Source organism: Chanos chanos, chromosome 7, assembly GCF_902362185.1.
Source record: "Chanos chanos chromosome 7, fChaCha1.1, whole genome shotgun sequence".
In the NCBI taxonomy this organism is placed as follows: Eukaryota; Metazoa; Chordata; class Actinopteri; order Gonorynchiformes; family Chanidae; genus Chanos; species Chanos chanos.
The window spans coordinates 3,816,969-3,828,771 of record NC_044501.1 but is presented as its reverse complement, the minus strand read 5'-3'; the positions used below and the strand labels follow the sequence as shown (position 1 = coordinate 3,828,771).

General features: G+C 46.5%; 1 protein-coding gene across 1 annotated transcript; it reads left to right on the top strand.

The window, feature by feature from the left end:
* The first annotated feature begins 283 nt into the window (after window positions 1–283).
* metrnlb (meteorin like, glial cell differentiation regulator b) lies at window positions 284–11,191 on the top strand. Its single transcript, XM_030780673.1, has 4 exons — window positions 284–381; window positions 2,840–3,237; window positions 9,349–9,408; window positions 10,466–11,191. Exons 1-4 carry the CDS (start codon window positions 284–286, stop codon window positions 10,783–10,785), a joined length of 876 nt encoding a protein of 291 aa, XP_030636533.1. The 3' UTR covers window positions 10,786–11,191.
* Window positions 11,192–11,803: the final 612 nt, after the last annotated feature.

Below are 11,803 nucleotides of genomic sequence, written 5' to 3'. Positions count from 1 at the left end.
GATCACTTTGGGGGCGGAGTGTTCTGCCAACGCTCTCAAAAGTTATTACACTCTAACTCAGCCACTTCGCTTATTCCGTTTAGACAGCGAGGAAAGTCTCAGATCGGCGCCGTGCAGGAGTGAACTTTAACCCTCACTTCACTGATCCGTAGTTGACTTACCGGACAGCTCTGTGTTAACGAAAGTGCAATGTAGTATTGGACTTAGCGGAAGACTCGTCTGGATTCGGTGGATTTATATTTGAGGCAGTGGGAAGGTGAATTTTATAGGGGTTAGAATGAACATGATCTCTCCGGTAATCACGTATTTGGCGGCGGTTGTGCTGCTTTGGCGAAGAGGGTCCGCGCAGTATTCCAGTGACCAGTGCAGCTGGAGAGGAAGGTGAGAGACTCGTTTTCTATCCTTTCATTCCTTCGACAAAAGCATCTATAAACGCGTCTCTTCCCGCCTCATAAGTAATCGCACTATCTGTCTCTACGACGTTTGTAGTAGGCCTACATTTGCACCTAAATTTGTTCAATTTAATTGTGATGCAGATGCACTAATGGTCTTTTCTGGTTTTCTGGTCGTTTCCTGACATTTTAAAAGTCTTGGTGAAAGTTTGTAAACGTTTTACTCAAAAATAAAGTTTGTCTCACGATGTGAGGGAGAAATGTCCGGACATGTAGAACAGCCCTCGCGTAACACATTTAAATCCACTGCATGACAACCAACGAAAAGATGCATTCGAAATCTGTTCGTCATTCTCTCTCTCTCTCTAGTTCCAGTGTCGTGTTGTTGCATATGCACACTGGATACGAACCCCCTGTTTTAATGTTTTAAAGCTGCTTTGTAGGCGACGTTCTGGGTGTTTGGGGATTGAAGTGCTGACTACAAGGCAATGCCTTTTAATTTCTGCGGCTGCACGCTCCCCCCTCGAAGATCTTTGAACTCGGTCCGGCTGATCTGGTGTCTATTAACTCACCGGGATTTCGGCTCGGTTTTCCTGAAGTTTAATTGGCTCCAGAAAATGATTTAATGGCGGTAATTAGAAACAACCCCGCCGAAACGAAAAGATTTTGGAGGTCGTTGCAAACTTGACTCTTAACAACCCCCCACCCAAACCCCTCACGCGCAACCACCCCCAGTTTTCCTGTGGAGTGGGGGGTCGTATGTAAATGGTACGTTTTGTCGTAAATGTCGTCTTTAAAACTTCATCAGAGGTTTGTGATGAACTCCACTCTGACCAAGTGAAAGTTTGTTTGTGTTTTTCATATCAAAGCTCGTCTGTAATCATAGCTTGTAATCATGTCCCGTTCTACATCGACCTCCTCTTGTAATTAAGTGCCGAAGCGGATGCTGTGCAGATGTTGTGTCCAGAGGAGTGTGGTTTTTGGATTTATTCCGTACCGTGACGCGAAACCCTGACTATCTTTAGGAACTCGGGTTGTCGTTAGTTGCTAATTCACCAAACTTATGGTGTGTGGTGCGAGAAACGCTGTTTGTGTACGCGGTGTGCGCGCGAAGGAGAGTCATTGTGTGTGTGCGTGTGTGTGTTGAAGGGGCGGGAGAGAGAGAATATAATCACTACCTGGAAACGTGTGCGCGCCCTGGCGTGGTGCGATGAAGGAGAGGCGCGTGCAGTTCTTTGTGTCTGGTTAATATTTTAACCTTTCCTTCAGAAAAAAAACGCGTCTTGGTGGACAGAGTAGACTTTGTGGATGCTGTCCAAGAGATACTATGACGACTCTCCCATTTGCCCTCGATCAAACAGTCTGAATTAACATTTTATTGGCTCTCTTTAAAGTCATGAAAATGAAACTGTACATCAAGTATGTGTCGCAGCTTTTAGGTGTGTTTAATAGGTCTATCAACAAATAAGTACCCAACCACCTCATGGTTTCTTTTTTCAAGTGGACATGGTCATTTTTCAGAACTGTTAATAGCTATAATTTTCTGACAGTAGCCACGAACGCATCTCTCCCCATTGTAACTGCGTGGTGATAAATTTATTACACGTTAATTGCATTTATGTGGACGGAGCGTCCTTTTGTGAGTTGTCTGAGGTTGTGGACCATATTGCTGATTGCGAAAAGTCTGAAATTCCCCACTAAGAGCTCCCTTTAACAGCACGCTGCTTCTATTTCTCTCTCACGTAGTCTTGTTTTGCACTCGGAAAGAAATTTCGGGTTAAACATTAATGTAGCCTATCAAAACGGATGGTTCTTTTCTCTCTTAGTAGTCTGTTATTGTAACGGAAACGACAACACTCTCTTCTTATCTCAATGGACTAGTCGTTTTTTTCCCCTGTAGTTTCCTTGTTTTGGTCACACTATCGTATTTACGGTGCGCTGACACGGGTGTCGGTCGTATTGTGTCTCCCTGAACCCGCGCGCGACATTGAGTGATATCGAAATCAGCTGCTTCGGTAAAGCGAAGACTCCTCATCGCTCTGCGTCTTAAGGGGTTGCTCTGAGCAGCTGTAGCCTGCGGATCATCGGTTTATAAATAGAAAGGGGGCACTTGTAACATACAATTACAAGAATTTAACTTGAACTTTTAACACTATCACTGGTGATCAGACCCATAAGCCTCTTCTAAAAATATCTTTCTAAAAACGATTATCGTTTTTTTTTTTTTTCCCTATCAGTTGTCTCTGTCACTTTTCTGTCATGTTAGTTTACATGAGAAACTTCTTCATTTTTCCTTCTTCTTGTACAAGCACTGCACCATCAAGTAAACGTTAATTGTAAAGTCCTACTTAATCTCCCTCTCTCTCTTTCTCTCTCCCTCTCTCTCTCTCTCTCTCTCTCTCTCTCTCTCTCTCTCTCTCTCTCTCTCTCTCTGTCTGCCCTGACAGTGGTTTAAGTCATGAGACCCACGCGCGGGACGTGGAGCAGGTATACCTGCGCTGTTCTCAGGGTTCCCTAGAGTGGCTTTACCCGACGGGCGCCATAATTGTCAACCTCCGCCCCAACACAGACCCTCCAGGCGGGACTCACCTCCACGCCTGCATCAAGCCCTCCACAGCCTCGCGGGGAGCCACCCTTTACGTGGAGCGATCCGGAGAGCTGAGGCTGCTCCTGACGGAGGAGGAGCAGGCTCAGGGAAAAATTAGGTGTTTTAATCTCCAGGAGGGGGCGCTGTTCGTGGAGGCATCCGCTCACCTGGACATCAGCAGGAAGATCACAGCTTTTCAGTATGAGCTGATCCACAACGGTGGAGCCACGCCCGGGGATGAGCCGTATTCACTCACAGGTAGGAGAGAGTGGTGTGTGTTTAAGAGAGAGAGAGAACCACTGAAGTTCTGCTGCTGACTGAAATTGGTGTGACATCAGCGAGAGAGAGAGAGAGAATGGTGAAGTAGAGTGATTTGTGTGTAGTGTGTGTGTGTTTGGCCTGGCAACCCCCCCCCCCCCCCCCCGCTCTAACACCTTAAATAACACCCCTCACCCCCCAACTCTAACACTTTAATCACCCCCCCCCCCTTTTTTCTCGTGTGAAGAGGGAATTGGTCCACAAGCGAGTGTTTGATGGCCCCATTGGGAGACAGCTGGAGTTTGTCTCATTTCAGTGTCATCAGGACACATCAGAAAGGAGAGAAAGCCATTTGAATAAGAACGGTCGTGTGCGTGAGCAGTCAGAGTCCAGAAACGATCCACAAGTCCACAAATGTCTCTTATCAAGATCTGAACATTCCTTACCCCAGGTCTGAGTGGGGTCCATAGAGAGAGAGAAAGAGATAGACAGGGTGGAGTGAGAAGTGAGAGAGAGAGAGAGAGAGAGAGACAGGGGAAGAGAGAGAGACAGGGTGGAGCAAGAGAGAGACAGAGAGAGAGATGAGGGGGGGGGGGGTCAGAGAGAGACAGGGGGGGAGAGAGAGAGAGAGACAGAGAGAGAGATGAGGGGGGGGTCAGAGAGAGACAGGGGGAGAGAGAGAGAGACAGAGAGAGAGATGAGGGGGGGGGTCAGAGAGAGACAGGGGGAGAGAGAGAGACAGAGAGAGAGATGGGGGGGGGGGTCAGAGAGAGACAGGGGGAGAGAGAGAGAGGGAAAGCGAGACAGAGAAAGAGACACAGAGAGAGAGAGACGGGGGGGGGCAGACAGCAAGCAACTCTAAGTGCTCTTTAATGACCTCTAAGCACAATTATACATAAAGGAATAAAGCCCCATCACTCTTAGTGGTCCAGAAAACAAAAAGACCAGCGCTGTTTGTTTACAGCCCTGTTTGTTTACAACTGTGTTTGTTGTGCACATAGAGATACTTCAAAGTAATGGAAGTAGAGGAAACCAAAAATCAGACTGATCAAAACACAGCTAACAAAAAACAAAATAAAACAAAAAAACAACAAAAGAAAGGCAGAGAGAGAGAGAGCGAGAGAGAGAGAGAGAGAGAGAGAGAGAGAGAGAAAGAGAGAAAGAGAGAGAGTGTTCAGAGGAAGAATTAAATACAAATGAGTCCTGTCACCTCTAGATGGAAGTGACAGTAGTGTTTACTAAGGGGGGGGGGTTGGTTTTTTATGGTTCTATTTCAGACAGCCCCCAGTAAAACAACAGGATGCCCTCTGCACACCCTCCTCTCATCTCCTGACCCCTCCCCCCTCCCCCTGCTCCTTACTCCACCCTCCCCCCATGTTCTTCTGACATAAGAAAATAAACTGCCCGGTCTTTGGTGCTTTTGGGGGGGGGGGGGGGGGGGGGGGTGCTTCACCCCTGTGTGGCCAGTCAACTCCACTGAAGCACTGCCTTATGGGTAACACAAAGGTAGCATATGATTGGTTAGGCTGGATGAAGGGTTTTTTTTTTTTTTACAGTCAGTTTTTTTTTGTTGTGTGTCTATATACAGGTGACCAGTTTTGTGTGGTGTTTGTTGTGATTTAATACGAATCTTGTGTGAAATAGGTTGGTTGTGGTTCAGATGGTTGGAAGCTAATCCATCTATCTATCTATCTATCTATCTATCTATCTATCTATCTATCTATCTATCTATCTGTCTGTCTGTCTGTCTGTCTATCTATCTATCTATCTATCTATCTATCTATCTATCTATCTATCTATCTATCTATCTATCTATCTATCTATCTATATGTCTGTCTGTCTGCCTGTCTGGTCATATGATTGTTTTGAAGTTTGAAAATGAGAAAATAAACTATTTAATTTTCCAACAAGAACTATTATGGGAAAAGCTTATGTAACTACATGCTCCTGAAATGTAATTAAAACTTAAAATATTTTATTCTTTTCAGAAACTCTATAAATAGTTATGGTTAATCACTGAAACGTTTATAAATTTATTCTGTCACTCGTTTTTTTTTTCGTCCTTCTCCATATGTTGTTTAGTGCTGCCTCGTTGCTTCCACACCTCTCTTTTAAAACAACCCCTTCACTTCCCCCCATTTTAAAACAAAAAAAAAACAACTCCGACTTCAAAACAACCCAGACCGCTCAGAGATTTATAACTCTTCCACACAGGAGACCTACCCTCCTCCACGCCTCACCTGTTCTCTTCTCTCTCTCTATCTGGCTTTCTCTCTCTCTCTCTGTCTCTCTCTCTCTCTCTCTGTCTCTGGCTCTCTCTCTGTCTCTCTCTCTCTCTCTGTCTCTCTCTCTCTCTTTCTGGCTTTCTCTCCCTCTCTCTCTCTCTCTCTCTCTGTCTCTGGCTCTCTCTCTGTCTCTCTCTCTCTCTCTCTCTCTCTGTCTCTGGCTCTCTCTCTGTCTCTCTCTCTCTCTCTCTCTCTCTCTCTGTCTCTGGCTCTCTCTCTGTCTCTGGCTCTCTCTCTGTCTCTCTCTCTCTCTCTCTCTCTCGGTCTCTGGCTCTCTCTCTGTCTCTCCCTCCCTCTCTCTCTCTCTCTCTCTCTCTCTGTCTCTCTCTCTCTCTGTCTCTCTCTCTCTCTCTCTCTCTCTCTCTCTCTCTCTGTCTCTGTCTCTGGCTCTCTCTCTCTCTCTTTGTCTCTGGCTCTGGCTCTCTCTCTCTCTCTCCCTCTCTCTCTCCCTCTCTCTCTGGCTCTCTCTCTCTCTCTCTCTCTCTCTCTCTCTGGCCCCGTGTCTCTGGCCCAGGGGTCTTTGGAGTGGAGAATTAGAGAGCAGGGGGTGGGGCTGAGGGACCCCTTTCTGAGTCTAGTTTTTTTTTTCTTTTTTTTTTTTTAAATGTTTTCAGTTTGTGAAAGGTGAATTCTTAAGCTTTTTTTTTTTCTTTTTAAATGATGTAAAAATGGACGTGCAAACTCAGCCGTGGCCAAGCGCGGATACATTCTTAAGGTTTGAGTCATCTGCCGCGTGTCTCCCGGCACATTCTGTCTCGGCTCTGAGTTTTGAAAGACTCCAGGGTCTTGATCTGACCGTTCTCAGATTTCTGATGGAGGGGGACAGGGACTTGAGTAAAAAAGTATTATAACTCAGAACTGAGCAGGGCTGTTGTGTGCTGTCTGCGTCTCTGGAACAAGCCCTGTCTAGAGACGTCTAGTCATGGATTTTCTCAGGTTTTCTCTCTTCTGGTCCAGACCTGAGATGTCTAGTCATGGATTTTCTCAGGTTTTCTCTCTTACCTCCAGACCTGAGACGTCTAGTCATGGATTTTCTCAGGTTTTCTCTCTTACCTCCAGACCTGAGATGTCTAGTCATGGATTTTCTCAGGTTTTCTCTCTTACCTCCAGACCTGAGATGTCTAATCATGGATTTTCTCAGGTTTTCTCTCTTACCTCCAGACCTGAGATGTCTAGTCATGGATTTTCTCAGGTTTTCTCTCTTCTGGTCCAGACCTGAGATGTCTAGTCATGGATTTTCTCAGGTTTTCTCTCTTACCTCCAGACCTGAGATGTCTAGTCATGGATTTTCTCAGGTTTTCTCTCTTACCTCCAGACCTGAGATGTCTAGTCATGGATTTTCTCAGGTTTTCTCTCTTACCTCCAGACCTGAGACGTCTAGTCATGGATTTTCTCAGGTTTTCTCTCTTCTGGTTCAGACCTGAGATGTCTAGTCATGGATTTTCTCAGGTTTTCTCTCTTACATCCAGACCTGAGACGTCTAGTCATGGATTTTCTCAGGTTTTCTCTCTTCTGGTCCAGACCTGAGATGTCTAGTCATGGATTTTCTCAGGTTTTCTCTCTTCTGGTCCAGACCTGAGATGTCTAGTCATGGATTTTCTCAGGTTTTCTCTCTTACATCCAGACCTGAGATGTCTAGTCATGGATTTTCTCAGGTTTTCTCTCTTCTGGTCCAGACCTGAGATGTCTAGTCATGGATTTTCTCAGGTTTTCTCTCTTACATCCAGACCTGAGATGTCTAGTCATGGATTTTCTCAGGTTTTCTCTCTTCTGGTCCAGACCTGAGATGTCTAGTCATGGATTTTCTCAGGTTTTCTCTCTTACATCCAGACCTGAGATGTCTAGTCATGGATTTTCTCAGGTTTTCTCTCTTCTGGTCCAGACCTGAGGCATCTCTGCATTGTATCACTGAAAAGAGATCAGGTGTACCAAACTGTAGAATAATAGTAATAATAATATTATATTGCTGAATTCAAGAACTGATCCCAGATCTGTTCTTATAATGAGGGGTTTTCTGTAGACCCCCCCCCATCCCCCCTGCCCTGCTCTGTAACGGTCTTCCACCTCTGTTTTAGGAGATGAGGGGTGTCCTGTGTGAAATCAGAGAGGTGTTCTAAGCTAGACCCTCCTTCTGTGTGAAAGTTTGTGTGTGTGTGTGTGTGTGTGGGGGGGGGGCGTGGGGGGGGGGGTGTCTTTGGGTTCTGTTTAGGGGTTTTAAGAGTGTGTGTAGACATCTTAGGGGTGTGTGTGTGTGTGTGTTTGTGTAGGAGTCTTCCGTGTGTTGGGTTTGCCAGTGTAAATGCGGAGCTCTGTTCTCACACACTCCGTGCATTATGTCTCTGTCATTCAAACAGCCCTGCTCTCTGTCTGTGTGAAACAGCTTCTGTCAAAAACGCAGTACTCCAGCCAGCTGTCTCAATATCACGCAAACAGAATCTCAAAAACACATATCAAAAACCCATTACTCCAGCCAGCTGTTTCAGTATCACAGACAAAATTTCTCTCTCCTCATCCTCTCATCACTCTCTGACTCACTGAGTCATTGTCTAGGCTGACTTTGTCAAATTTTTAATTAACCTAAGATATCGTGTTTAGATAAAATAAACAGATCCTTAAACTCCCCCCCTCTCTCTCCCTCTCTCTCTCTCTCTCTCTCTCTCTCTCTCTCTCCCCCCCCTCTCTCTCCCTCTCTCTCCCTCTCTCTCTCTCTCTCCCTCTCTCTCTCTCTCTCTCACTCTCTCTCACTCTCTCACTCTCTCTCTCTCTCTCTCTCTCTCTCTCTCTCTCTCTCTCTCTCTCTCTCTCTCTATCTCTCTCTCCCTCTCTCTCTCTCTCTCTCTCTCTCTCTCTATCTCTCTATCTCTCTCTCTCTCTCTCTCTCTCTGTCGTGAGAGGAACAGTGAAAGCAGTGGGGGGTTGTGTAAGCTCTCCCCCTCTGGCCGTAGTCTTAACGACGCAGGTCTCAGGGTGGGGGCAGTGCTTGGGCCAGGTGGGTCCTGACAAAACAATAACACACACACACACACACAGAGCAGACATGACAGGACGTGAGTGTGTTTACACGGCGTGGGGTCTGACAGAGGTGTGAAAAAGGAAGGATGGAGGGAGAGAAGAGTGTGAGAAGGGAGGGGGTGGGGGACAGAGGTATGGGGGTGATATGGAGGGAGCGATGAAAAGGACGAGAGAGAAATAGAGAGAGAGAGAGAGAGAGGGAAAGAGAGAGAGAGAGAGAGAGAGAGAGAGAGAGAGAGAGATATGTTTCACTAGTGTTTGCAGCCTCTTGCACTTGGGTCTTAAATCTATATCACAAAAATATTTCCATCGCAACAAGTGTCCTAAGAGTGTTTTCTGTTTGTACCTTAACACACAAACACACACAAGCGCACACACACACACACACACACACACACACAGATTCAGATGTTAGCAGGATTTTGCCACGTCACGCACGGACGTTTCCAGCTGTTTTAGAGCTGAGGACTGCATGACCTGTGACCTGTGCCCTTTGACCCCTGTCTGCCTGGGGGTTGAGAGATGCTTTGTCTTCCTCTAATGCACTGAAGTCTGCACCTTGATAAGAGACTGAGAGAGAGAACGAGAGAGAAAGAGAGAGAGAGAGAGACATTGTGTGTATATGTTTATGTGCGTGTGTGTGCATGAGCGTTTGTGTGTGTGTGTGTGTGAGAGAGAGAGAGCGTGTGTGTGTGTGTGTGTGTGTGTGTGAGTGTTATGTACAGATATGCCAGTTGTATTTGTGCAGTGAAGTTTTGAGGTTGGAGTTCTGGTGTCTGAGTGGTCTTTGTCTCTGTGTGTCTTTCTCTCTCAGCTCCCTGTCGGCCCTGCTCTGATGAGGACATTTTAATGGCTGTGTGCACCAGTGACTTTGGTAAGTCATTCCTCTCTCCGTCTCTCCCCAGTCTTCACTCCCATTTTCCACTCTACGTTTATCTATCTATCACTTCATCATTCTGACCCAAGTCACTGAACACTTCTCTCTTTTTTCACTCTTTCCCCCTAATTCTTTTCTCTCTCCCTCTCTCTGTGTCTCTTTCTCTCTCTCTCTCTCTCCCTCTCTCTCTCCCTCTCTCTGTCTCTCTCTCTCTCTCTCTCTCTCTCTCTCTCTCTCTCCCTCCCCGTTCCTCCAGCATAACGATCATTTCCCTATTTGCTCTCACTACACATTTTCCTCTGTACCTCCTTTCGTTCACGATCAGTTCTGTCTGCTGAACTCATTTGGCTCTTGAATCTTACACTTACAAGTAACAGAGAATTCCACTGAAATCAAATTATACTAATAATTGCCTGTCTTTTCGTCTTTGTTGTTCTTTCTCTCTCTCTCTCTCTCTCTCTCTCTCTCTCTCTCTCATTAGTTTTGTGCAGTGAAGTTCTGTGTGAATTATGAGGTTCAGTGAGTCTGCGGCTTTGACCCTAAGGGGTCTCTGACCCTGATCTCCAGGGGCCCTCTCTTCCTCTTCTCATTCTGAATAAATCAGATAGCACTAATCCTTTTCTTTTAGTCAATCTCCTCTCCACCCATCTCTCTCTCTCTCTATCCAATCATGTCAGTAATCCTGCCATTCAGCGGCCAGGTGTCCAATCGCTCTGCTGTTTGTGTTAGTCTCTTTATCATACACTTACTTCTCTCTCTCTCTCTCTCTCTCTCTCTCTCTCTCTCTCTCTCTCTCTCTCTCTCCCTCTGTCTCTCTCTCTCTCTCTCTCTCTCTCTCTCAATGTAAGAAACCAAACTCAGGAAAAATGATAAGAAAAACTACTTTATGTGGAATGCCTTTTTCATTGGATGCAATAACCTTTTTATATATCAACTCTGATAATAACAGTGAATTAAATCTCTTTATGATAAGGAGGTTTACATCTCTTCGGAAAAGGCCTGAGAGTGTTCCCTTTGCACTGAGTATTTCTCTCTCTCTCTCTCTGTCTGTCAGTTGGGCGTGGCAGTATTGAGGGTGTTGAGGAGGAGGCGGAGCAGGTGTCCGTGGTGGTCCAGTTGACCCGTCTGTTTCGTCAGAAGAGCGGGGTGTTTGCAGCAGGCGGCAGGGGTCGAGGGCGCGCCTGGTGGTCCGGTCGGGTGAGGACCGGACCTCGCTGCGGTGTCCAGCGCGGGGAAGGAGATTTTCTCTTCGTCGGTTCGGTCCGCTTCGGCGAAGCCTGGTTAGGCTGTGCGCCGCGCTATAAGGACTTCCTCCGTCTTTATCGGGCCGCACAGGAAACAGGAACCAACCCCTGCCACATGGACACGGCCTGAGCCTGCACCGGGTCCAGCGGAACACACACGGCGCCCGGAGCCAGCCGGGACTGGATCCATCCAGTGTAAACTGGTACAAACCCCATGTCTGCTTTGGGACTACTGCTGGGACAGTTCTTATGACAGTGGTAATGCGGAGCCTGTGGCGAATGTGGGCGGGCACTCATGTTTGATTGACAGGTGGACAGACACACACTCCCTCAGGCTCCTCCCCCGTTGCTGCGGTTTCCACGCAGCATGGTGGAGTGGGTGGACGAATCGTATGGATCATTGGACTGTTTATATGATGTTTTTCAATTTAAAGCCAACGAACAGTTTAAAGCCAATGTCAGTGTAAAGTTTTGTAAAATCTGAGATGTGTTTGGGATGTGTATGAGATAAGCCTATATGCTGACTGTTTTGTGTGTGTGTGTGTGTGTGTGTGTGTGCGCGCGCGTGTGTGTGCGTGTGTGTGTACGTGCGTTTAAATTGGTTCTCACCCGTGCAGTGTTTGCTTTGTGCAGGTGAAATTAATGTGCTTTTATAAAAAGCTTCATGTATAGTTTTGCAGTCATTTGTTCTGACTGAAACGTGTGTGTGTGTGTGTGTGTGTGTTGAGGTTGTCTTCCTCAGACTGGGAAAACTGAAGCTGCTCTTTGTTCTTCAGTGTCCAATGAATAAAAACTGTCTCCTGGAAACATCTGGATGTGTCTCTGTGTCTCTGCTCAGTCTTCAGTGTGCCGTGTCTGTGTTGTGTTCTGTTTTCTGGTGTGTGTTTCTGTGTGCCGTGTCTGTGTTGTGTTCTGTTTTCTGGTGTGTGTTTCTGTGTGCCGTGTCTGTGTTGTGTTCTGTTTTCTGGTGTGTGTTTCTGTGTGCCGTGTCTGTGTTGTGTTCTGTTTTCTGGTGTGTGTTTCTGTGTGCCGTGTCTGTGTTGTAATCTGTTTTCTGGTGTGTGTTTCTGTGTGCCGTGTCTGTGTTGTGATCTGTTTTCTGGTGTGTGTTTCTGTGTGTAATGTCTGTGTTGTGTTCTGTTTTCTGG